The sequence below is a fragment of the Serinus canaria genome, chromosome 4 (genome assembly GCF_022539315.1).
Source record: "Serinus canaria isolate serCan28SL12 chromosome 4, serCan2020, whole genome shotgun sequence".
Classification (NCBI taxonomy): Eukaryota; Metazoa; Chordata; class Aves; order Passeriformes; family Fringillidae; genus Serinus; species Serinus canaria.
The window spans coordinates 969,677-994,234 of NC_066317.1; the positions used below are offsets into that span (position 1 = coordinate 969,677).

The 24,558-nt window shown below is 59.1% G+C and overlaps 2 protein-coding genes across 2 annotated transcripts in view; one reads left to right on the forward strand and one right to left on the reverse strand.

Moving 5' to 3' along the window:
• The window catches only part of ADAMTS3 (ADAM metallopeptidase with thrombospondin type 1 motif 3), a 55,294-nt gene extending 50,691 nt beyond the window's left edge, over positions 1-4,603 (forward strand). The window contains exons 19-22 of the mRNA XM_050973986.1: positions 328-460; positions 824-1,031; positions 1,139-1,256; positions 2,730-4,603. Of these exons, the coding sequence (XP_050829943.1) occupies positions 328-460; positions 824-1,031; positions 1,139-1,256; positions 2,730-3,271 (1,001 nt within the window). The 3' untranslated portion in view covers positions 3,272-4,603. The remainder of the gene's footprint in view (positions 1-327; positions 461-823; positions 1,032-1,138; positions 1,257-2,729) is intronic.
• Positions 4,604-10,347: 5,744 nt separating this feature from the next.
• The window catches only part of FRAS1 (Fraser extracellular matrix complex subunit 1), a 98,585-nt gene continuing 84,374 nt past the window's right edge, over positions 10,348-24,558 (reverse strand). The window contains exons 48-73 of the mRNA XM_050973644.1: positions 24,206-24,346; positions 23,774-24,004; positions 23,364-23,477; positions 22,218-22,368; positions 21,613-21,772; positions 21,224-21,386; positions 20,752-20,998; positions 20,317-20,661; positions 19,915-20,075; positions 19,403-19,550; positions 19,103-19,308; positions 18,487-18,643; positions 17,763-17,963; positions 16,993-17,180; positions 16,572-16,847; positions 16,196-16,428; positions 15,790-15,950; positions 14,889-15,103; positions 13,769-13,919; positions 13,381-13,488; positions 13,048-13,207; positions 12,569-12,685; positions 12,306-12,472; positions 11,783-11,988; positions 11,369-11,515; positions 10,348-10,981 (exon numbers count right to left, since the gene is read on the reverse strand). Of these exons, the coding sequence (XP_050829601.1) occupies positions 10,412-10,981; positions 11,369-11,515; positions 11,783-11,988; positions 12,306-12,472; positions 12,569-12,685; positions 13,048-13,207; positions 13,381-13,488; positions 13,769-13,919; positions 14,889-15,103; positions 15,790-15,950; positions 16,196-16,428; positions 16,572-16,847; positions 16,993-17,180; positions 17,763-17,963; positions 18,487-18,643; positions 19,103-19,308; positions 19,403-19,550; positions 19,915-20,075; positions 20,317-20,661; positions 20,752-20,998; positions 21,224-21,386; positions 21,613-21,772; positions 22,218-22,368; positions 23,364-23,477; positions 23,774-24,004; positions 24,206-24,346 (5,124 nt within the window). The 3' untranslated portion in view covers positions 10,348-10,411. The remainder of the gene's footprint in view (positions 10,982-11,368; positions 11,516-11,782; positions 11,989-12,305; positions 12,473-12,568; positions 12,686-13,047; positions 13,208-13,380; positions 13,489-13,768; positions 13,920-14,888; positions 15,104-15,789; positions 15,951-16,195; positions 16,429-16,571; positions 16,848-16,992; positions 17,181-17,762; positions 17,964-18,486; positions 18,644-19,102; positions 19,309-19,402; positions 19,551-19,914; positions 20,076-20,316; positions 20,662-20,751; positions 20,999-21,223; positions 21,387-21,612; positions 21,773-22,217; positions 22,369-23,363; positions 23,478-23,773; positions 24,005-24,205; positions 24,347-24,558) is intronic.

A 24,558-nucleotide genomic window follows, 5' to 3' on the forward strand; every position in this document is an offset into this window, starting at 1 on the left:
TTAACAGCGGTTTGTTGTTTTAGGGCTCAGGCTTTAAATACCTGAAGCGCATGATTGTTCTCAGGTATCACACTTGCAGCCTAGGAAGAAAAAGGCTTCTTCTGGTGTTTAAATTCAGACCCCAAAGCTACTTTGGATGCCCAAACTCAGGCATTGGTGCTCCTAAGCATTCCCTGAACTCATGGTCTGTCCATGGCTCTTAAGCAGATAATGGGGAATGCAAATTCCAAGCCACCTGTCCTGGAAACCTATTTACTAGGCCAGAAACCCCTGTTTAAGCCAAACATTCCAACCTGATTCTTCTGATTCCTCTGACGTGTTTCCCAGGGTTCCAGTACACCAAGTACGGGTGCCGCAGGAAGAGCGACAACAAGATGGTTCATCGCAGCTTCTGCGAAGGCAGCAAGAAGCCAAAGCCCATCCGCAGGATGTGCAACCTGCAGGAGTGCACAGAGCCCCTGTGAGTGCGGCTGGGCACGGAGAGCAGGCATTGTTCCTCGACAGGGTAGCCCCAGCCAGACTGGGTGGGATGAATTTGAGGGCATGCTGACAGCTTGCCAGCCTGCAGTTCCTGAATGTGGAGGGGAGTTTCTACCTATGTAAGCATGGATACTAATCTGACTGGGTGGTTATAGTGTGTATATATATATAAAAAATCATGGAATAGATTGGGTTGGGAGGTGCCTTAAAGCTCATCTCTTTCCAGCCCCCTTCCATGGGAAGGGAGTTTTTCCACTAGATGAGCTGGCTCCAGGGATGAGACAGGCACAGCACGACAAAAAGGTTAACAGTTGACAGTGTCTGACTCCAGTTCCCTTTGCAGCTGGGCAGCAGATGAGTGGGAGCACTGCACCAAGACGTGTGGGAATTCTGGCTACCAGCTCCGCACGGTGCGCTGCATCCAGCCCCTTGCGGACGGCACCAACCGCTCGGTCCAGGCCAAGTTCTGCAGCGGGGATCGCCCCGAGAGCCGGCGCTCCTGCAACCGGGCACCCTGCCCCGCGCCCTGGAAAGCCGGGCCCTGGTCCCAGGTGAGCAGCAGCCGTGGGGGCAGCACCAGCCTGTTCCAGAAGCCGTGGCTGGCACGTGGGGATTGCTGCCACGGGATGCCCTGAGCTGTGCCCTCTGTGTCCGACAGTGCTCGGTGACGTGCGGGGAGGGGACGGAGAGCCGGCAGGTGCTGTGCCGCGCCGGGGACCGCTGCGACGGGGAACGGCCAGAATCCGTGAGGCCTTGCAAACTCGCTGCCTGTGAAGGTAAGAGAAGGCTGCCATGGCTGCAGTGGGGGGGCATGATTCCTCCCTGGCAGAGGGGTCACACACAGAGAGCAGCTTTTCTCCTGTGTTCAGTACAGCAGTCTCAGGATGTCACAGTTCCCCACGTCGGGGTCTGTCCTGTACATGGGCTCATGCAGGGTTTAACCACATTGGCCCAAGTCGTGTTGGCACAGACTGGGGCCAGAGGTGAAGGTCAATTCAAAACAAACCCTGCTTGACCTCTAAATCCCAGGTAAGTTCTGCAAGCTGCCAAGTGAGGGAATAAAAATACATAAATGTGGAACCAAGAGCATTAATCAGGTTCCTAGGAATACATTACATTGTTTTGATAGAATTTGTAACAGATTTTGAAGCTTTTATGACAACAGTGCATTTCTTCCCTTGGATTATTCACTTTGTAGGATTTTGGGTTTATTGGGGTTTTAACTCCCTCATGGTGGCCCTGACACTGCTCAGGAGCTGGTAGGAAAAGCAGTCAACCTGCTGGAAGTAGAGAAGCAGATCCCCAAATCTTCACGCTGTGGGTGGAGTCATGGAATCTAAACCAGCACAAATGGATGCTCCAAAATGAACCATGAGAGGACAGGACAAAATGAGGGTCACTGTCATTGTGGTGAGGCTAAAGGAGCTGTGCCTGTAGCCCAGAATTCCACACTGAGGCTGGGATAGCCTCGCAGTGCCTCCTGGAGCGTGGGTATTCCCATGCAGAGCTGCTGCTTTTACACCAGGTGTGTCAGGAACCAGCAAGGGTTCTGAGGAGACTCAGCAGGATCAGGACAAGGACATGTTTATATTCTGTAGAATTTGCTATTTATAACCCTCATCCCCCAGCCCAGTGGTGACCTGTGGGGTATTTTACTGAGTTCCTTGGAATTGAGCTGATTCTCGCCCACTCTGAGCTCAGGCTCCAGTTGATGTTCTAAAGCAGGAGAAGGCGGTGGCTGGATGTGCTTCCAGCCCACGGTGAGGCAGCCCCTGTGCCCAGGTGAGGACATATTTCCCTGAAGAAAGCTGATTTTGCCTCAAAGCTTCCAGAAGAGCCTCTGGAAGTTCTTTTTTTTGAGGAAAAGGATGAAATCCCTGCCTTGAGGGCACCTCAGATGTGACCCACTGTTACAGCTTTCATCAGTTCTACAGTTCCATTTGGTTCCTGAAAAGCACCAAACTTAATCTGAACAAAACTTCATCTTACTCTAACTTTTGATTTTAAGGCATCTCCTAGGGTTATTGCTTGGGATTTAATTTCTGGGAGGGAAGACTGCCTTGGCTTTAATGTTGCTGATGGATGATGTCCTCTCGGGCTGGCAAGGAAGGCATTTGGGGTGGGTAGGACACAGCCAGTGTGCAGGGGAGCTCTGGGAGGTTGGCACTGGGAATTGCTGTCTATGCTCCTCTAAAAACGCCCAAGTGCCCGTCAGTGGGGTTCCCATCCCCGGGACGTGTGTTTTACAGATGAGCCCTGCCTGGGAGACAAGTCCATCTTCTGCCAGATGGAAGTGCTGGCCCGATACTGCTCCATCCCTGGCTACCACAAGCTGTGCTGCGAGTCGTGCAGCCGGCGAAGCAGCAGCTTCCCACCGCCCGGCGGGGCTGGCGCCGAGGGGGACGCAGCGCTGGATGCGGGCGGCCTGCCCAGGGCTCCGACGGTGCCCACGCCTGCGGTGCCCGCCCGGGCGCAGCTGGTGCCCGGGAGCAGCTCTCCGAGCCGGCTGCCTTTGGAAGCGCAGCAGGCCGAGCGGCGCAGCCCGCCGTCCAGCCCCGAGCCCCGGGGCGCCAGCGTTCCGCACTGGAGAGCTCCCGCGGCCGGCAAGACTTCACGGCTGCTGGCTTCCCTGCGCCAGCCCCCTGCCAACAGCAGCAGCCTCAGCTCGGGTAGCGCCCCGGCCCTGCCCCCGGTGCCAGCGGGGGCCCCTGCACCAGCCAGGACCTCCGGGAAGGGCGAGGGGCGCCCAGGGAAGCGATGGCCTCCCAGGGCCGCCCCTGTGGAACGATGAGCGGGAAGGCCTGTGCAGGACAGCCGTGGAAAGGGGCTGCTTGGCACTCTGTGTGACTCCCTGACCTCTGGATGCTGCAGAGCGCGCTGCGTGCCCCGGGCAGGGCACTGCGGGGCACGGGTCGTCCCCTGTAAATACAAAGGACAAGAAGTGCTGGTTCACTTTCTGGTGCTCCCGGCCACCTCCCACCCCTCCTTCCCTGGCCGGCTGGAACACGCAGAGGAGATTCTAAAGGAACCTTCCTGGCAGTGAGTGGGAGTTGCTGAGGGCTCCATCCAGCTCTGGGCCCAAAAGTTAGCCCTAACCGCAGCAGCCCTGTGCTTCTGGGCTCTGAACACCCCCATGGTAGGAAATGCCCCACTGCAGGCAGCACCAGCCATGGACACTCGGTGAAACACAGACCGAATGAACCCTCAGGACTCGTGTCTCCCTGGAAACAGATGTCGTTGCAGGAGCACCGCTGCAGCTGTTGGCTAAATGCAGGAAAGCAGCATTATTGTGAGAGTTCTGTGCTGTCCCACGACTCTTTTCCTGTGTCGTTCCAGTGCCAGGTGCTGGCCATCAAGTTCTGCCCTATGAGCATTCCAAAGGCTGGTGTTTAAAGCAGTTTCAAGGTGGATTTCAAGGTGTGAGAGATATTTATATTTCCAGCATGGATCAGCTCCAGACCTCCCTGCCCACGGCGCATCTGACTGCAATAAATAATTTATGTCCACCCCCACCTTGTCCCAGCCCAGCCGGCCACGCTGTCCCTGGCACGGCGCTGTAAAGTACTTGTGTATAGGAGTGAGAACTGCAGATATTTATTAAAAATGGGTTTCTTGACAGTAGTTTGTGTACGAAATATTTACACTGAGGGCAGGTGACTCTTCCTTTTGCCAAGATCAGATCAGGAGATGGAATTAGATGCTGTGTCATATGGATATTGAAGCTGCTCCACTGCTGATCTTATTCTTTAAAAAAGGTTTTTTATCACAGGTCTCTCCTGTCTCTCAGTGGCCATCGAGGTCTCATGTGCAATTGCTGCTCCCCTGTAAGAAGTGCCCAGGATGGAGCCATTTAAAGCTGTGAGGGGATCTGGCCCCAAAGATCCAATTCTGGCAACATCCTGGGGCCCTGTGGGGTCCCTGGGGGAAATAAGGGTGGCACTGGCCAGCAGCAGAGGCTTCGGGCGTGACAATAAAACAAACCTTGGGCATCCCCAGGCTTTCCCTGCTTTCACTCACGTGGCAGCATCTGGTTTTGGCATTTCTGTTTCGTCTTCTTTTAGCCATTTCCATCCCGGGCAGGACCTTCCCCGACTGGAAATAAAGACTAAATATTTTAACGGGATTTTGAAAAACAGAAGTTTTGCCATTGGAGAGTGTGATATGTGGGGAAATTGAGGGAGAGGAAGGAGGGGATCAGATCTCACTTGGCAGCTGTCAGATGAGCTGCACCTTATTGGTGGCAGGGAAGAAGCCGCTGTTTGAAACTCCCTAAGTTCCAAAGGCACGAAGGGCAGGAACTGCTGAAGGCAGAGCTGGGCACGGTCAGTGCCACTCCTAGGCCGGGTGCGCTCGTGGGGCCGCCCGAGGACGGGCACAGGGAGGGACAGACCGGCGGCTGCTCTGGCTTCCGGGACACCGGGGGCACCCGGAGAACACCGCTGCCACGTTCTCGCGGGCCCGGCAGAGCCCCGGCAGAGCCCCGGCTCCCGCCTGCGGGGCGGTTCCGTGCCCGGATCCCCGGCGGCGCCGGCCTCGCTCACGCACCGCGCTCCGTGTCCGCCAGAGGGCGTCCTGCGGGCTCCCGGCCCCACACGGCGGCTCCGGGCCCGCACCGGGGAACGGCCGCGATCCCGCAGGCGGCAGCGCCCTCCCGCTGCCATCCCGGGCCCGATGCCGATCCCGGGCCCGATGCCGCCTCGATCTCCCGACGGGGGAGAGGCAACACAGCCCGGGAACTCCCCGGCAGGACCCGAACGGCCCATCCCGGCTCCGGCTGTGGGCTCCATCGCCCGCTTTCGGTTATCCTCGTCGCGGCATCGTAGCAGGAGGGAGCATCGGATCCAGGCTGGGGTTTGCTCAGTCCTCAGCGCTGTCTCAAGCCCAATCCGGCCGAGACCCGCAGCAGTCCCGCCGGGGCAGGGGCAGCACCGCCCCGGGAGCGGGCAGCGGCGGGACTCGGTCTCACAGCCCCGTCCCAGGTGGCGGCCCCGCCGCAGCGCTCCGGGCTCCCCGCCACACGCGGCCGGGGCTCACACAGCGCCGAGCGAGGGTCCCGGGACAACGGCACGGGGGCCGCGGGGGCACGGAGGGGCGGTGCCGCAGGGTGCGGGACGGGGCCACGGAGCGCGGGCACGGGGCGCTGCGGCGGGGCCGCGACGGCGGCCGGGGTGGGAGGCAGAGCGCCGCAGGGGTGAGCCGGGAGGTCCCGGGCGGTGCCGCCTCTCCCCCGTCGGGAGGATCGAAGCGGCACCGGGCCCGGGACCGGTATCGGGCCCGGAACGGCCGCGGGCGGGCGCTGCCGGGTGCGGGCGCGGAGCCGCCGTGCGGGGCCGGGACCGGGCAGGGCGCCCTCTGGCGGACACGGAGCGCGGAGCGAGCGCGGCGCCCCCGCGTGGCCGCGAGACAGCGCTGCGGGGGAGGGGCCACCAAGGAGGGGCGTGGTTACGGAGCGCGTGCGCAGCTCGGGACATCAGAGCGCGTGCGCAGCTCGAGACAGCAAAGCGCGTGCGTAGCTCGAGACATCAGAGCGCGTGCGCCGCACGCGGCCGCCACAGGTGTGAGCAGGGCGAGGCCACGGCGCGCGGGGCGGGACCGAGGTGATTTAAACCCCGGAAACCGCCTCAGGCGCCATTTTCTCCCCAGCTTCGGGAGGAGCCACACGTGGCCGGTGCGGGCTCCCCAGGCGGAGCCCAGGTGAGGTTCTCTCTGTCCCTCTTTTCTTCTCCTTTTCCTACCCCTTACCCCTCTCCTCCCCTCCTCTCCCTGCCCCTCGACCCTCCACTCCTCCTTTCCTTTCTTTCTCCTCTCCTCTCCTCTCCTCTCCTCTCCTCTCCTCTCCTCTCCTCTCCTCTCCTCTCCTCTCCTCTCCTCTCCTCTCCTCTCCTCTCCTCTCCTCTCCTCTCCTCTCCTCTCCTCTCCTTTCTCCTTTCTCCTTTCTCCTTTCTCCTTTCTCCTTTCCTTTTTATCTCCTCTCCCCTCCTCTCATTTCGATTATGCTTTCTGTTCCCTCTTCCTTTTGCCCTTTCCTTTTCCTTCTCCTTTCCTTTCCTTTCCTTTCCTTTCCTTTCCTTTCCTTTCCTTCCTTTCCTTTCCTTTCCTTTCTTTCCTTCCTTTCCTTTCCTTTCCTTTCCTTTCCTTTCCTTTCCTTTCCTTTCCTTTCCTTCCTTTTCCTTTTTATTTTCCTTTTCCTTTTCCTTTCCTTTTTCTTTTCATTATTTTTCCTTTCCCCTGTCCCGCCCTTTCCTTCTCCCCCTGTCTCTCTCTCTCTCTCTCTCTGTCCCTTTCTGTCTCTTTGTCCCCGCAGCCGCGGGGTTGGGGTGCCGGATAATAAAGCCCCGAGGGCCGGAGCCGGCGCCCCTGTTTTGGTTCAAAAGGGTCGGGCCGCTCTGCGGGTCCCCCCCTTGCAGATTCCAACACCGCCCCGCCCACAGCGCCCGCCTTGGGCCGTCCCTGCATCACACACCGGGGTCAGGGCGGGCCCTCCTCAGGAGGGTCCCGGGCCGGGGGGTTAGCGAGGGTGGGGGGTCCCGCACGGGCCCCCTCGTTAGGAGGGGGTCCCTGGGTTGGGGCGTTCAGGATGGGCCCCCTCGTTAGGAGGGGGCCCTGGGGGGGTGGGTAGGGCCCCCTCCGGAGGAGGGGGTCCCGGGAGGGCGCTGGGGGCGGGCCCCCTCCGGAGGAGGGGTCCGGGTGGGAGGGGTTGGGGGGGGTTCTCCCCCCTTAACCCCTCCCACCTCGGCCCCTCTCCTCCGGAGGGGACCTCGCCCCCCCGGGCCCCTCCCCTGGACCCCCGCTCCTCCGGACAGGGGCCCTGGGGGGGGGGGGGGTGGGTGGTGGGGGGGGGGGGGGGTGGTTTGGGATGGGGAGTTTTGGTTTTTGTGCTGTTGTGCTTTGTCTCTGTTGGTCCCTTTGCTCTTGCGCTGTCAATTACACTGATAATTATGCTCCAGAGTGACGTGCCTCCCTCTGCTACCCCTCCCCTCCCACCCCCCCTCCCCCCCTCCCCCCCCTCCCACCCCCCCTCCCTACCCCCCCTCCCCCCCCACCCCACCCCCCACCGGGCCACCCCCCCCCCCCCCACCACCCCACCCTCCCCCCCCACCCCCCCCCCCACCCCCTGCCCCTGTCCGAGGATGGGGTCCAGGGGAGGGGCCCGGTCGATTCCCCTCCGGAGGAGAGGGTCCGAGGTGGGAGGGGTTAAGGGGGGAGAACCCCCCCCAACCCCTCCCACCCCGGACCCCCTCCTCCGGAGGGGCCCGCCCCCCGCCCCTCCCCGGGACCCCTCCTCCGGAGGGGGCCCTACCCACCCCCCCCACGGGCCCCCTCCTAACCAGGGGGCCCATCCTGAACGCCCCAACCCCAGGACCCCTCCTAACGAGGGGGCCCGTGCGGACCCCCCACCCTCGCTAACCCCCCCCGGCCCGGGACCCCTCCTGAGGAGGGCCCGCCCTGACCCCGGTGTGATGCGGGACGCCCAAGGCGGGCGCTGTGGGCGGTGTTGGAATCTGCAAGGGGGGACCCGCAGAGCGGGCCCGACCCTTTTGAACCAAAACAGGGGCGCCGGCTCCGGCCCTCGGGCTTTATTATCCGGCCACCCCACCACCCGCGGCTGCGGGGATAAAGAGAGAGAGACAGGGTAGAGAGAGAGAGGAGAAGACAGGGGGATAAGGAAAGGTGAACAGGGCGGGACAGGGGAAAGGAAAAGTATGAAAAGAAAAGAAAAAGAAAAGAAAAGAAAAAGAAAGAAAATAGAAAAAGAAAAAGAAAAAGAAAAAGAAAAAGGAAGGGCAGAAGGAGAAGAGAAGGGAAAGGGGAGAAGGAGAGAGGGAAGGGAGGGACGGAAGGGAGAACGGATAGGAGACGGCACAGAGAGGAGAAGTAGAAGGAATCCTGTACAGGCCCTGTCACGTGAATGACACGCGACAATGAAAGTAAACTGACAGCCAGTAAAGGACAGGACTTCACGCAAGTGAAGGAACGGGACAAAGGTAGAGGGAACGAAAGCATCAATCGACAATGAGACTGAGCACGAGTGGGAATGAAAGAAAGGACGGAAAAGAAATGCAGAAAGGAGAGTGAGAAGATTAGATCTGATAGTCTATAGAAGAAAGGAAAGGATAGAGTTGGAGTTCGAGGGGCACAGAGGGCATAGAGGCAGGATGGGTAGGATTGGGGTATAGGGTATGGAGACTGAGAAGAAAGAGGGACATAGAAGCACCTCACCAGGGCCCGCCTGAGTAGCCCGCACCGGCCACGTTCCGGCTCCTCCCGAAACTGGGGAGAAAATGGCGCCTGAGGCGGTTTCCGGGGTTTAAATCACCTCGGTCCCGCCCCGCGCGCGGTGGCCTCGCCCTGCTCACACCTGTGGCCGCCGCGTGCGGCGCACGCGCTCTGATGTCTCGAGCTGCGCACGCGCTCTGATGTCCCGAGCTGCGCACGCGCTCTGATGTCCCGAGCTGCGCACGCGCTCTGATGTCCCGAGCTGCGCACGCGCTCCGTAACCGCGCCCCTCCTTGGCCCCGCCCCCGCAGTGCTGTCTCGCGGCCACGCGGGGGCGCCGCGCTCGCTCCGCGCTCCGTGTCCGCCAGAGGGCGCCCTGCCCGGTCCCGGCCCCGCACGGCGGCTCCGCGCCCGCACCCGGCAGCGCCCGCCCGCGGCCGTTCCGGGCCCGATACCGGTCCCGGGCCCGGTACCGCTTCGATCCTCCCGACGGGGGAGAGGCGGCACCGCCCGGGACCTCCCGGCTCACCCCTGCGGCGCTCTGCCTCCCACCCCGGCCCCCGTCGCGGCCCCGCCGCAGCGCCTCGTGCCCGCGCTCCGTGGCCCCGTCCTGCACCCTGCGGCACCGCCCCTCCGTGCCCCCGCGGCCCCCGTGCCGTTGTCCCGGGACCCTCGCTCGGCGCTGTGTGAGCCCCGGCCGCGTGTGGCGGGGAGCCCGGAGCGCTGCGGCGGGGCCGCCACCTGGGACGGGGCTGTGAGACCGAGTCCCGCCGCTGCCCGCTCCGGGGCGGTGCTGCCCCTGCCCCGGCGGGACTGCTGCGGGTCTCGGCCGGATTGGGCTTGAGACAGCGCTGAGGACTGGGCAAACCCCAGCCTGGATCCGATGCTCCCTCCTGCTACGATGCCGCGACGAGGATAACCGAAAGCGGGCGATGGAGCCCACAGCCGGAGCCGGGATGGGCCGTTCGGGTCCTGCCGGGGAGTTCCCGGGCTGTGCTGCCTCTCCTCCGTCGGGAGATCGAGGCGGCATCGGGCCCGGGATCGGCATCGGGCCCGGGATCGGCATCGGGCCCGGGATGGCAGCGGGAGGGCGCTGCCGCCTGCGGGATCGCGGCCGTTCCCCGGTGCGGGCGCGGAGCCGCCGTGTGGGGCCGGGAGCCCGCGGGGCGCCCTCTGGCGGACACGGAGCGCGGTGCGTGAGCGGGGCCGACCCCGCACCCGGAGCGCTCCCGGTCCGGCGCCTCCGCTCCTCCGCCCCCGAGGCCGCGGCGCCTCGGGCCTGAGCAGCCCGTGACTCCCTCCTTCCCTTCTCCGGTGCCGCAGCTCCGTGGGGCTCGCGGTCACCGCGCCCCAGGGCAATGAGCGGGACCGTAGGGGCGGCAGGGGTAGGGACAGCCCGGGGACGCCGGGTGAATTTTTTATTTCAGCTTCACTCCCTTCCAGAGTACGCAGGGGCTGGCTCCGAGCTCCCACATGCCGGGGGTGAGGGATCGTTTCCCCACACTGCCCAGCCCCGCGGAGAGCTGGAGGCCGCCAAGCTGGAGCAGCACCAAGAGAGGACAGCGATGCCAAGCGGTGAAGGCGCTAGGACAGGAGCAGCGGGAATTGACAGCTGCCCGCCTCACCAGACTAAGAAAACACCCGCGTGTTTTTCAGTTTGGGATTATCTTTATTTTACAGTTTATAAAAAGCTTTTCCCAACGCGAGGGCTCCGTTAAACTTCCGTGCCGTCGTGCAAATTGCTGTGGACTTTGACTTCCAAGTTCACCTGCTTCACCTTCCTGCCGTGCCCCTGGCAGCCGCCGCCGTAGTCCCGCGGGGGATGAACGTTCCTGACGGTGCAACACCGGCTGCCCACGGCCTGCGGGCCGCCCCGGGGCAGCTCCACCTTGGTGTTCAAAGGGTGCTCCTCGGGAGCGCTCCTGGCAGCCTCCCGCTTCCGCCGCACCTTGCGGCACTCCCTGGCCAGGAGGCAAATTCCGGACAGCACCAGCAGCAGCAAGGTGAGGGCGGCGAAAGCGCTGCCCAGGGAAGCGCCCGCTTGGGACAAGGAGGCTGCGGCGGCAGCTTCCTCCTTCTCCAGGAGCAGCGACTTCATGTTGGTGCCGTTCTTCAGCTGGTCGCCCTCGTTGTCGTAGATGAGGGAGTCATCCAGCGCCTCGGGCAGGTCCCTGCGGCCGCGCTGCCAGCGGCGAGCCAGGGAGCGCTGCACACGGGGCCCGGCCGTGCCCTCCGGGCCGATCACGTAGATCACCTGGAGGTACCACTGATGCCCAGCTTCCACCTTTCCCAAAGAGAAGGCACGGACATCTGCCGTTAACCTCGGCTTTTACATCAAGTGATTCTGTTTTAGAGCTGGTGTTTTGTGTTCTGTGTCTGACAGAGTTGTGCCAGTGAGTTTTTCTAAGCACCTACAGCAACACTGACCACCCAGTGAGGTGTTCCAGCCTTTGTCAGAGGCAGTAATTTATTCAGAACATGAATAATATGCTTTTAAAGAGCTTTTTCATGAATGCTTGGGGGGGGGGGGAATCACCAGATTAATGTCCTAATCTCCATTTCCTGTGTCAGAGTTGAATTCTGAGGGCCCAGAGCCTACCATTCACCAAGTGTTTGGGAGGTCCTGGACAGACAAGTCCGTGCCGGGCTACCAAAAGCACTGGGTACATACCTTGTAGAGAGCATCCACCTTGAGAGTAAATCCATCAACTCCGGGCATGCTGCTCACCGAGTGGAACTCGGACAGCTCGGAAGCAAAGTGGGCATCAAAAGGCACATCGTGGAAGTACTTGTCCGTCACTTCCGGCTGGTTTCGGTCCTGGAAGGCAGAGAAGTGTCCCGAGGGATGATGTCTGCTTTCCCAAGAGAGGCTGGAAGCCAGGGCACTAGCTGGGTAAGGGCTCTAATGCAAATGCCCCATCTCCACACCTACACACAGGCACGGATTAAGGGACATTCAGGGACAAAGGAAGGGGAAAAACCGATCCTGTGTTCACACTTTGCACCAGCAAAGTCCCTCTGCAGTCGGGATCTGCATCCTGCCAGAGGGGAAATTCCAGAGGGGAAGCAGGAGCAGAGCACTCACCAGCAGGAGGAATCTGTGCTTCAGGTGCTTGTTGGGCTGGATGCAGCCGTACTGGGGCCCCTCGTTGTAGACGGTGCCCGTGGGGTCGAAGAAGGGCACGTAGCCGTCCCTGCCCGTGCACAGGTAGACCTTCTCCAGCTGCAGCCTGTACGCCGCGTGGAGGTTCTGCTCCGGGTGCCAGAGCACGCGCCCGTACAGGATTTGCCCTGGGAACAAAGAGGGGCAGGTGGGATCCCCCAAGCAGGGGAACACTGGCAGAGCCAAAGGTGCCAGACCACGGGTGAGTCGGTGCTGAGAAGGGTTTGGATTGTTTGGGAAGGGCTTGGGGGGTGGGAGTGACAAAACAAGGTGCCGGAGCACGCTGTTGTTCCATGCTGTTTTGGGCTGTAAGATGCTCAAAATGTCATTTGCTGCTGTGGGAGAGGCAAAGCCACATCTTGGTTTTGCCTTTTCCTCTCCAGGAAATGGAAGCTGTGAAGGGAAGAACACTGGGAACAAGCAGAAGAGGAGAGGTAAATCCTACCCTTGGAAAAAGCCCCTTTGTAATCCATTTCTGCCAGAGACATTTCAGATTTGGTGGGGTCCATGAGAAAAACCTTCTCGTTGTTGCACAGCTGAAACTCCGTGTTCAGGGAGTAAACAACTGGAACGGGGCGGTTTGTCTGCTGGAAGGCAATCGGGATCAAAAACCTGGAATTGGGACAAGGAAGGAAAGGAAGGGGAGATGAGGTTTGTGCAGCCCAAAGGGGCTGGCCCTGCCCTGCTGCCTGGGGCCTCCCTCCTTACCGCTCGGGAGCGTGAGCCGTGCAGGGCAGGGGCTTGTCTCCAGGCTCTGCCCACGGCTGCGTGGGCTGCACTGTGCAGGGGATCAGCAGGATGGTGTATTCTCCAGAGTAATCCTTCCTGGGAACAGACAGGAGGAGACCCTGCAGTCACCAAGCAGAGCTCTGAGCTCTTCACCCAGGGCAGCACCACCCCCTTGCCCCAGAAGTGCCATCCAGCAGTCCCCGAGGGCCAAACGTGACCTTGTGACATGCACTGTCACCTCTGGGATCAGCCTGTCCACAGGCTTCATTGCTGGAAAGATGCCTTTACAAGAGGCTGGGATGATTTTCCTCTCAGTAGAACAGTGTTCCAGCCCTGACAGCTCCAGCTCTGGCCAAGCTCCTGAGCATTCCACACTACTGCAGTGGCTGCTGGAGGGGTGCTAGGGAGAGCGTGGTGCAGTGGGAAGCACGGAAGGGGACTGGACCCCCAGCCCTCACCTGTTGTAGGAGCTGGTTGCTCTCCAGAGCTGATAGGGAGAGTCAAAAGTCTGAGCACTCCACAGCAGCTGCAGGTCAAATTCAATCCCTCCCAGGTGCTCTGGAGTCAGCAAGGAGGACCTGACATCTGGCAGGCTGTGGTGCTCCATGACAAACAGCCCTGGGGGAGGACAAGGAGGTGACAGGGACAGAGGCCCCACGTCATCGGGCACCTCAGCACAGAGGGGCTCCTGGCGGGGACAGGGACTTGTTCAGCTGCCTGCACTGCCAGAGCAGAGCTGTGTGTGACCCTGCTTTGTGTCCCTGTGTCCCTGCCAGGGTCGCTGCCCTCACCTCTGAACTTGGCCTGTGTCCTGAACTCGATGACGAGGCGGCCGTCGTCGCGGATGTAGATGCGGATGATCTGCAGCCGGGCCGAGAGCACGCTGTCCGTCTGGATCCCTGCAAGCACAGCGGGGGCACAGTCCCTGCTCAGCCGGGCTTTGCCAGCCCCAGGAGCTCTGGGAGAGCTCCCAAAGGCAGAGATTCCTCGGGATCGCCCTCCAGTGAGCCGGCTGCACGCTTCCTCCCTCACCCACGGGCTGCCCAAGCCCCCCGCAGGCAGAAAGGAAGGAATATCCCGAGTGCCCGCTCCCTCGGGACTGTGGTGGCAGTGCAGGAGCTAAGGGGACAACATGAAGGAGCTGCTTGTTCCATAGCCCTTGGAGTGGCCCAGGCTCACCTGTCCTCCAGAGAACGGTGTCGTAGAAGAAGGAGAACTCCATCTCCGTGTGGTGCTCCAGGGAAGCCCAGCCCCTCGGCGCCGTCACGTAGATGTAGGACACGTAGAGAGGCACGTGGACTGTCAGGAAGGACTGGGCAGAGTCTCTCACCTGGCAATAAAGCCCCAAAAAGGGGGTTACACACCTTCAGGTGAGGTCAGAGGTGACTCTGGGTATTCTCTTTACCTCAGACAAACCTGGGGCTGTGCTAAGGCTCGCTGGGACCATGGGACAGAGGAGCTCTGGGTGCAATTTCACCTCAAAACCCCCCAGTTTCCAAAGCTGTGCACTAAAAATCAGCAATTCTGCTTGCTGAGGCCTCCCAGAGCTCTCCATTTATTATCTGCAGAGTGCAGCTGCACTGTGCAGGCCCCGGAGAATTCAGGGAGATGTTCCAGCCTGGCTGGTGCCAGGCTCCACATGCTCCACTGGGCAGCTCTTCAGGCCAAGCAGCTTCTCTGGGCTTGTGCAAACAATTGGAGCTATAAAAGGAAACGTAATGAAGTAGTCCAGGCTGGCAGGAATTAAAAGAGATGATGCTGGTCCTAGCAATGTGCCTGGGAATTTAATGCCTGAGCTTAGGGGAGGTGGAGTGGGCTGCACATGGATAAGGCAGCCACGAGAGGGCAGTGAGACTCCTCAAATAGTGAAAGCCCATCATTCAGAGAGGAACACATTCCGCTTCTGGTCCGCCAGCCTAGTAATTAGGAAAGGAGTTTAAATATCCCACAGCCTCACTCTCTTGTGGAGCATGGGCTGAGCTGCCTCTGCTCTGTCCTTGGCTCATTTCTATTGGCTGAGAACACGGCCAAAATTACAACAGAGAGGCCAGCTGAGAACCTTTTGTGTTTCCAGTATGGCCATACATTAAAAAAACAAATATTTTCCTGGTGCTCTGATGATGAAGAGAATGAAACCTGCGATACCCCTAGGAAAACGAATGAAATAAATGCACACTTCTCTTCCAGGTGACGGGGGGAAAAGCCCTACTACACCTGTACAGAGCAGAGCAGCAACTACACACAAGTGCAAGGCAGAGCTGTGCCTGAGAGCTCAGAGAGCTGGGGATGGGCCTCTCACCTGGAAGTCAGCAGTGACAGAGCCTCCACAGACATCGATTAACTCGGTCATGTCGTAGTAGGCGTCGAAGGTCCAGATGCAGCTCTTGAGGTTGAGGTGCTGGTACAGCTGGATGCTGCGGGGCTCCCGCACAGCTGGGTCCAGCTGGTAGGGCCGGTCATAGCCCGGGCCCAGCACCGAGCCCTCCTGGGTCACCTCGGCCAGGAACCCTGCCTCTGAGGGACACAAACCGGCACACTGACCCTGCCCGACTGGGCACAGCCCCAGGCCAAAGTGCTTGCTTCACTCCTGAAGCACCAGAGCTCCCCTCCCTTCCTTATCCCGGAGGACACACTCAGGTGTTCACAGGGGAAACTGTTTCAGGAATGGGGCAAGCATCCTAAAACATCAAACTTGGGCACCTACTGATTTAAGGCTCAAGTTAACCTTTAACAAATGAGGAACGGGTCAAGTATGGAATTATCAGAATCAAGTACAAGATCCTGCCTAAATCCAGCATGGACTTCATTCCCTGGAGTTCAGAGACACAATCTGCCTGTTCTTCCCAGTTCTGACATTTCCTTCAGCAGTGAATTGATTTTGCTGCCTCATGGGAGACCTCAGGGACCCAGACACAGCCATGCAGCCCTGCACATCCCTCTCTACCCAAGAGGACATCACAAGAATGGTTTGAAAAGCAGAAAATCACCAGCACAATGTGAACCTACAACCTGAAACCTCAAGTGTTCCCGTGCCTGGAATCCCATCTCCAGTGGGGCAACTCTGGTCACTGCTGTGAGACCAGGAAGATTCACTGCTATTCACATCATGTCAAGATAGCCCAGAGAACAAAAGGACCTCTTCTCTGCATTTCTTTCCAGGCTTCCACCCTCAGGAAGCAAAGGCTGGCCTTGAAGGTTACCTGAGATGCCTCTGAGGTCCCTGGCAGTGACCAGGTTGGAGCAGACGTGCTGGTGCCTGTAGATGGACTCAGAGAGCAGGAAATGCAGGTTGTGCAGCGGCAGCGTGGAGATGAGGGGCAGCATCCCATCCTGGTGGGGGATCTGCACCGAGATGTGGATCCTGGAACAAGCAGCACGTCAGACAGCAGAACAGAGCAGCCTGGCAGGCACAGGATCCCCACGGCAGCACAGCCTGAAGCTGCCCCCCAGCTCCCAGTGGCTATGGGGCACCCCCTCAGAAGAGAGTGGGAGCAGGAATCCCGCAGGAGGGATGTGGTTTCACACACACATGCTTGTGAGCCCAGGCACTCCTGTAAGCCCAGGGGGGCTGGGAAGGGCTGCGCTCCCCCTTCTCCAGCCTCATACCTGTTGGGATGCTCCTTGTGCTTCACGTCCAGGTACTTGAGCGTGGCAATGAAGGACTGCGCCTGGAAGCCGCGGGCTGTCCCCGCCACCACGGGCGTGTGGCAGATGGCACTGTCTGTGCCTATGGTCACCGCGCTGCTCCTCAGAGGGGTCCCCACGTGCCCGGCCTTGTCCACAGCCTTGGCCACGCAGCGCACGTGGAACCGCCGGCTGAAGTAGATGCTGTCCAGCACCTGAGGGAACGAGGAGGGGGAACCACTGGTGCTTCCAGCTTAAGGCTTAAGGGAAAACAGCGCTCAGCTTTCCAAACCCGAGCACCCCGGCCTCACAGCAAGCCCCAAATGCAAGGAGGTTTTAGGCTGCGGTGTCTGTGTACCCTGTGGTTGACACTGGTGAAGGGGGTGCTGTCCGTGATGGTCTCGAAAGGCGACCGCGCTCCGTTGCCGTCCGTGGGGGCGGCCACTTCCCAGCTGAACTGGATGGAGGACTGGTTGATGCCGGCCTCGCCGCAGCGCTCCCTCATCAGGGCGTACTTGGGGAAGTGAGGGTCACAGGGAGTCACACAGACCAGGGGGTAGCCTGGGGAGGGGGATTTCCTCGCGCCCTCCTTGGTCACTTCTTCCACGCGGTCGTAGTCGGCCAGGGTGACGACCTGTGTGGAGGCAAGAGGGGCTGAGGGAGAGGGTGGGAAATGCCATCCTTCCCTCCCACGTTGTCACTGCAGCTCTACATTTTATTTCCAAAATCCCACTGTGGTTTCCAGCGCACTTGAAGGGCACTAAATCACATCCACTCACCACAGGAGGTGCTGGGAGAATCAGGCTCCCCGCTGCCTCCTGATCCAAAATGGTCACTGTGGCAGTGCTGATGTCTCCCAGGACTGCTTCCACCGGATCATCTGGGCCCAGCACCAGAGAAAAGGACTCGTGCCATTCCCGGTCCTCGTTGGACATGATCTCCACCTTGAACATGATGTGGGCCACACCTGGGGCAGCGAGTGCAAGAGAAACAGAGGGAAGTTGATTCATCACCAGAGACTGCTCTGAAGTTCTCGTCCAAGCCCTGCACAGCTGCTCTAGGCTGTGACCATGGAGACATTATGATAAAATACACATTATAAATTTTATTTCCACTCATTGCTGCTAATAATTTACCCAGAGGAGTCTACTGTAAGCATAAAACTCCAGCTATGACAACTGATCCAATCGATCCGGTGATAGATTTACTAGCAGATGCCAACTGAGGATTAATAAGGACTGCCTCGTATTGGCTGTCTGGAGGAAAACCCTGGGATGCAAAGCACATTCCCATCCCTCCTCTCCCTCAGACCGGTGTGCAGAGCTGTTTGGTGAGGGCTTCTCGGTCCGCAACATGGTCTGAGGTGCTCACAGCCCTACATTCCCTGAGGAGGACTTTACTCTGCCAGGTGCCTGCGCTCCTTCCTCTGGTCCATCACCCTTTGTGCAACACATCAGCTACAATTACAGCAAACTTCCCGCCGCGAGCGGCTTTTCCCAAACCCCCTGGGCGTTGTGGCCACGCCCCCACCTCTAACCCTCCCCATTACCTGGGCTGAACTTGAGCATGCGGCTCTTGGGGTAGTAATCCACGCCGGCCTGCGCCGAGCCGTCGCGGGTGCTGCAGCGCACCCGGGAGGTGCGGTTGTGGTCGCCCCTGCGCACCACCGGGATGCTCAGCACCGCCACGCCCTCGGGGCCCGCCGGCTCCCGCACCTGGTACGCCGCCTCCTCGAACTCGATGGTGGGGGCTGCAGGGACAGCAGGGAGGGAAAAGCCTTGGCTTTATACCCCTGGCTACTTTCAGGCTCATCCACACACCTTCAGGGCGAGGGGCTCCTCAAAGCAGGGGCTAAAAAGGCTTGGGTGTGACTTAGGGCAAAACCTAAGGAGGGTGTTGGGCTACAGAGGATGGCAAATGATTCTCCCATCCCTGCCTCCCACGCGTCCCCAGCTGGTGATCCAGCCCCTCGCTGGCTGTCATGCCACAGGGACCTGGCATCCCTCCTCTTCCCCACAGATCTCTCCAGGCTGTGCTGCTGTGGAGGGAGAGGAACATCTCCCAGGGGAAGCACAGCAACTCCAGCTGAAGGAGAATGGGAAACAGGAGAGGTGGTGGATCCAAGCACTCTCATCCAGCCTCTCCCTTCAGCCCAGCCCAGTGCACAGTGGTGACCTGCACACAGGGCTGTGGCACCAAAGGCATCCACATTGATGGGGCTGTGCTGACTCCCTGGGAACCCCCAGGCATCCCTGCTGAGCAGCCTCACTCACCATCTTCATCATTGGTGACAGTTATGGTTGCCATGTCCATCTTCCCAATCCTAGCTCCACTCCAGTGGTTCCCAAGGGGGCTCCCCAGATAGACCTGGAACTGCTCTTCTGGTTCAAAGGCAGAGTCGTCACTGATGTGAACACTGCAGTTCTTCACCTAAAGCCAAGTGAGGAGGAGAAAGCAGCAAACTCTGATAAATCTGATAAAGCCACATAAAGGCCAGGCTGTACTTCCCTGTCCAGGGCTGCACATGGGAGTGCTGTCCATCCTGGAAGAAACCCTTCTCATTTTAGGGCTAATTCCTTCAGTGTGGACAAACCACGCTGTCACATGATGAGACACAGCAGCAAAAGCATCTCCTTCCACAAACCCACAGCTCTCTGTACAACAATCCTGAGTCCTCCTGATGCATCAGATTTGCAATTTAACCAGTTCCACTCTGAAACACCCAACCCCTTCAGAGCGGGTCACATTGCCAGGACAAGAATTGGTCTCATCTAAAACCAGCTGGACAGCTCTGCCAGCTCCCTCTGGTGACAGAGGGCCGAGGAGGAGATGCGAACCTCTCCCAGCACTGGTTCTTTGCTCCCCCCCCACGAGGCAGGTGCAGCTCACCTTCTCCCCTTTGAGGAAGGTGATGCGAGACTCCTCTGCATCCCTCCTCTCGGTGAAGTCCTCCATGACCTGCGCTGTCAGGCTCCGGGTGTAGCACCTGACGGACGACTCGTAGCTCAGGTCCCCCGCGCGGAAAACGGGGATGTGCAGGGTCCCCTCCTTCTCCCTGGCCGTGTAGGTGTCCTTGCTGAACTGCATGCTGGGCACTGCAGGGGGCCAGAAACGGAGCCAAGCAGTGCTGGGAATGCACAGGGAGCCAAGGGGCCGGGAGGGAGCAGAGAGCTGCCAGGGATAACTTACCGTCCTGGAAGATGTCATTGATGGCCACGACGGCTTGGAAGGGCTTTGCCAGCTCAGCTCCGTGGGGGGAGCTGAGGTAAACAACAAATGTCTCCAGCCCTTCGATCACTGGGTACTGGGCATCATCCAGGATTGTCAGGGGGCAGAACTGGGAGGAAAGTGGAATGCCTGCTGTTAGATGTACATAGCTTTCACCCTTCCCAGCACTCACATTTGGGAATCCAGTGTAAACCCATTATGCCATTATGTTTTCTGAGTCTATTAATCAATGTAGAGAATGTTCTATATAAACTCAGCCTATCATTTCAGAGAACAGGCAGCCATCCTTGCCCTGGAAGAGGTGGCATGACCAAACCTGTCCAGGCTGATGGGATGGGAGTCTGTGCCTAGCAGAATCAGGAACAGTTTTCAAGTGGCTCTGAGAGGATTTCCAAAACAAATGGCAGATATGCACAGAAACACAAGTGTTGCAAGGCAAAGCAGACTCAGCAGGAGTCTGAGTGGCTCCTCACCTCTTCTGTCCTGCCTGGCCTGAACTCTATTTTCCTGGAGCTGGGCACATAATCGACTCCTGGGCTGGCCGAGGGCGGGTCCGATGTCCGAGTGGCACACCACACCGACGTGGGCGTGGAGAGGTCAGGTCCCTGCCGCAGCACGGGGATCTCAATGTGTCCTGCAGCACCAGATGCACACCAGAGAGAACCAACTGAGAGAGCAGCCACGTTCCACAAGCCAACCCCCTTCCCTTCAGCACTGCTCCTGCCCCCAGCCTCCCCCTCGGCACAGAGGGAAGCACAGAGCCCCTCTGCAGCGCATCTCTGAAGTTCCGCTGAGCCCTGAATCGCTCCTTCTGACACCTCTTTGTGCTGAAAGCTCCTACAGGGAGCATCCCAACACAGCCCCCCGCTCCTCACCCGCAGCCTCGCTGACAGTAAAGGTGGCATTCCCCAGGGACACCGTGGAGGCGTCGTTGGGACCGGCGATGACCACGCTGGCCGAAGCCCGGCTGCCAAGGCGGGCGTTGTCCGAGGCGTCGGCCAGCACCACCTCAAACTCCTCTTCCTCTTCATACTCGCTGTCATCGATCAGAGTGACATCACAGGTCACCACGGTGACACCCGGCCCCAGCACGAGGCGGTTCTCATCCGACAGCCCCCGGGACTTGAAGTCAGAGCCCGATTCCAGCATGTAAAGGCTGCTGCCCCTGGCTGATTTGGGGACGGTGTAGCAGATGGCGGACACAGTGCTGCTGGCATCCCCTAGGAAGCAACAGGAAAACTCCACAGTTCTGGGGAAACACCTTTCATCTGCTTGGTGGGCTGCACAGGGCTCAGCACGGCCCGACCCACCTTTCCTTTGCACGGGAGCCGAGAGGAAGCCGTCGCTCTCGCTGACGTGGAAGGTGCTCCTGTCGAACTGCAGCGTGGGCTCGTCCTCGGGGTCGGCGATGGTGACGGTGGCCCGGGTGACGTTGCCCAGCAGGGCGTAGGCCGGCATGCTGAGCTCCACGGAAAAGCTCTCCGTGCCCTCGAACACATCGTCGTCGTTGATGGCGATGGTGCAGGCCTTGGTGTCCTCCCGCTCCTCAAACTGCACCTGCAAGGCAGCAGGATGGCTGCTGTCCTCGGAGTGCTGTCTGGAGCTCCCCGTCCTGCCTGTCTCACCCTGCTCTGAGGTGCTCCCTCTTCCAACAGCAAATAACCCGCCTGACTTTACTAACAGAATACACATCCTTGGTGTTTTTGCCACTTCCCATCCATCCTTGGCTCCAGGCTTGGTGGCAGGCACGGTGAGGCCATGCCTTTGCTGGGTGCCACCCACCTGCCCCGCGTACTCCACGTAGTCCTGCTCTCCGGGCCGTGATCCCGATCCAGCGGTGGCCGTTCCCTGCTCGGTGCGGCACAGGACGATGCTGTACTGGTTGAGGTTCCCCAGGCGCCTCACGGTGACGCTCACGGAGCCGGCGCTCTCCCTGACCTTGTAGCTGGAAAGGGATCAAGCATGCACAAGGGGAGAACACCCCTGTGTTTGTGTGACACTGAGGGTGAGCCTCCCTGGAAAATCCGAGGCACAGCCACGAGCGGGCAGCTGCTCCGTGGTTCAGCCTGGCAGGCCCCTCTCCTCACCGGCAGAATTTCCTTCCCATGCTGTAGGGAGCTAGGGTAAGAGCCCAGCTCCCAGCCAAGTGCTGTGACCCTCGTGGCACTTACCTGGAGTGAGTGAAGCTGAGGAGGGACCACTGGACGTGGAAGATGTTGCCGCTGACCACGTTGGGTTTGCCGTCCTTCACCAGGAACTGGAAGCTGTCCGTGGTCTCCTGAACCCTCTCCTCGTGCATCACGTACCGAATGAGGCCCTGGTTCACATCCTCTGCCAGGAGGGAACAGCCAGTGAGTCAACACAGGAATCCAAAGGCAGCTTTGAGGATGAGCAGTGTGGATCTGCATGGATCCCAGTGGCACAGGAAGCAGTTACCCCCTCATCTCCCCTTCCCTCAGCCCTGCAAGAGTGAGCTTCCCTCACATGGCTGACTCTGCACAGCTGGCTACACCTCTGCCAGACTGTGATGGTCAGATGCACTTGCAAGATCCAGCTCTAACAAGCCTGGAGAACCTGGGATAACCTACAGGACACAGGTGGGTGTCTCTAAGAAATTGCAGGATTTCTGCAACTGACAGCAAAGTTCAATGCTTATTTCCAACACGCTTTGGAGATCTGCCCCTTGGCTTTCTCCCCTCCCACCTATTTTTTCCTTATTGCAATAAACCGAATCAACTGATGGAAAAAAGCAGCAGGGCACAGCCCAGCTCCATACCCTGTGTAAAGGTGGTCACAGCTGTCCCTGGCTTCAGCTTGTTCTCCACATGACCATTCCTGGGACCGGTGGTTATCTCGTAGATCAGCTGTTTGTCATCTGTGTCAGGATCTGTCGTCAGTAATTCCTTCTTAGTGATGAGATTGGTGGCCTGGATAAAAGCCAAACCAAGGGAACAAAACTGAAGCTCCAGCAGTGCAAGCCTGATTGAGTGTTCACACAGAAAGCCCAACCATCCCTCTGTCAAAACAGCTGTCCATGAGGGAACATCTAGGGATGTGAACTACAGAGCAGCCTTGAACAGAGATATCCCACAACGTGTTTGACAACACAAGAACAACTCAAATTTTGCCTCACATCTGGTTAGTTGAATTAAGAAGACAAATGTGGCTCAAAGAAAAGCAAATTCCAAAGTAGCTGCCCAGCCTTATTTAGCTGGGGCTAACAGCTAGGACAAATCTTTGGGTTTCACTTAGACACCTCTATTCCATGAGCTGTGCTGATGCTCAGGTGAGGCCCTGCTTGGCAAAAAAACATCTGCAAACAGCCTCAGATTGAAGGAGTCACCCAGGACTGTTCACACAGCTCTGCTGAGTTTCCATGAGAGCCTCTTTCGAATGCCCTCACAGGGATCTGATTCACTTCCACCACATTTTGCTTTCTCTTCAAAAACAAAATGTTTTTAACAGCAGGAGAAAGAGAGAAAATTGAGCTGCTCGAGGCTGCAGGAGTGCTTTTCCTGAAGTGAGGAGTTTGACCTGAGATAGCCATTTCTTAATACAATTTATTACTACAGCATCTTCCACTCATTTTTTTTTACTGGGAGGAACCAAAGTGTTTCTTTACAGTTAATGCTGGCTCCTCAAAAAACAAGCCAAGAGTTTCCTGGGGTTCTGTTTGGACTTCAGCACAACAAAGGCATGTTACAGCAAGAAATTCCTGCACCATATTCCTTGGAAAGCCACATATCTCTGCCATGGCTGCTGCAGCACATCATCAAGCCATCTCCACCATCAGCAAAGCTAAAAAGGTACCCTGGGGGGGGCAGTCTCCATCACAAAAACAGGAGAGCTGAAGGAGGAGGATGTTTTCCTGGGAAGCCCCTTCCCCTGGAGCAGCCTGAGAAGCAGCCCAGGCAGGTGTTACCTTGCCATCCGTGTACTCCAGCCACTGCAGGCCCAGGTTGGTGACAACCCTGGGTGTCCCATCATCCACAGGGAGGATGTCCACCTGGAAGCGCTGCGGTGCTGCGGTCACCACCTGGCAACAGTTCAGGATAAAAGGGGGTGACTCTGGGAGGCAGAGCCTCACCCACCACGTTACCAGCTCAGCTGCCTTCAGCTCTGCCACCATCCAGGTCAGAGGCGAGTTTGCACACCCAGAGGGCCGGGAGGGGAAGGAGCAAAGGGAAGGAGCAAAGGGATCACATAAAGGAGAGCCTCAGCCCTTGCCTGCAGCACAGCAGCACAGCCACAGCAGCTCAGCCCCCCTGCCCTGAGAGGAGGCAGCTCCCTACAGGCTCTCAAGGCCCCTTCCCATCCCTTGTGGCCCCTGACCTTCCTCTGGCCCTCCTGCACCACGAAGAGGGCATTGGTGCCGTCGGACACGGTGAAGGTGAAGCGGTCCCGGAGCGCGCCGGCGCCGCCGTGGTGGCTGTAGCTGACGAGGTTCTGGTGGATGTCAGCCATGGTGAAGGTGCTGGCCTGGAGGGGACGCTGCCCGTGGCCACCACGCTCCAGCAGCCCGTGCCGGGGCGGCTGCACCACCCTGAACGTGATGGACTCCACCTGTGCCCGGACAGGGAGGGGCAAAGCTGGCACACCACCTCGGGGCCAGAGCCAGCAAGAAGAGGCAGTGCCATTTTCATCCATGCTAAGCATAAACTCAGTGTCAATGCCCTAAGGCCTTAAACACAAGCCCATTTTCCCAACAGCCCAGATGTGCAGCAGAAGAGGGGAGGGAGGAGGCTGGGGGGGGTCCTGCCTTACCTCTGTGTCAGCATCTGTCGCCTTGAGCTCAAACTCGGTGATGGTTTTTCTCACTCCTTCCTGAACCGTCATCCCAAAGATTTGCACCACGGGTAAGGAGTCATCCACGGGGTTTATGGTGATGTCAAAGGTCTGGCTCACCTGGGACAGGAGGAAAAGCCTCTCTTGATGAAGTCAGCCTTCCAAGGGTGAGACTTCATGGCAAGAGCACAGCGGTCCCCGGGTTGGGTCACTTCATTTCAGCCTTGTCTGCTGAGTAAATCTGAGCTGCTAAGCCCAGATCACATGACTGTGACCTTCTTTATCCCTCCCCACTAATTAATTCTCCCTCTTTCCGTGATATTTATGGACAT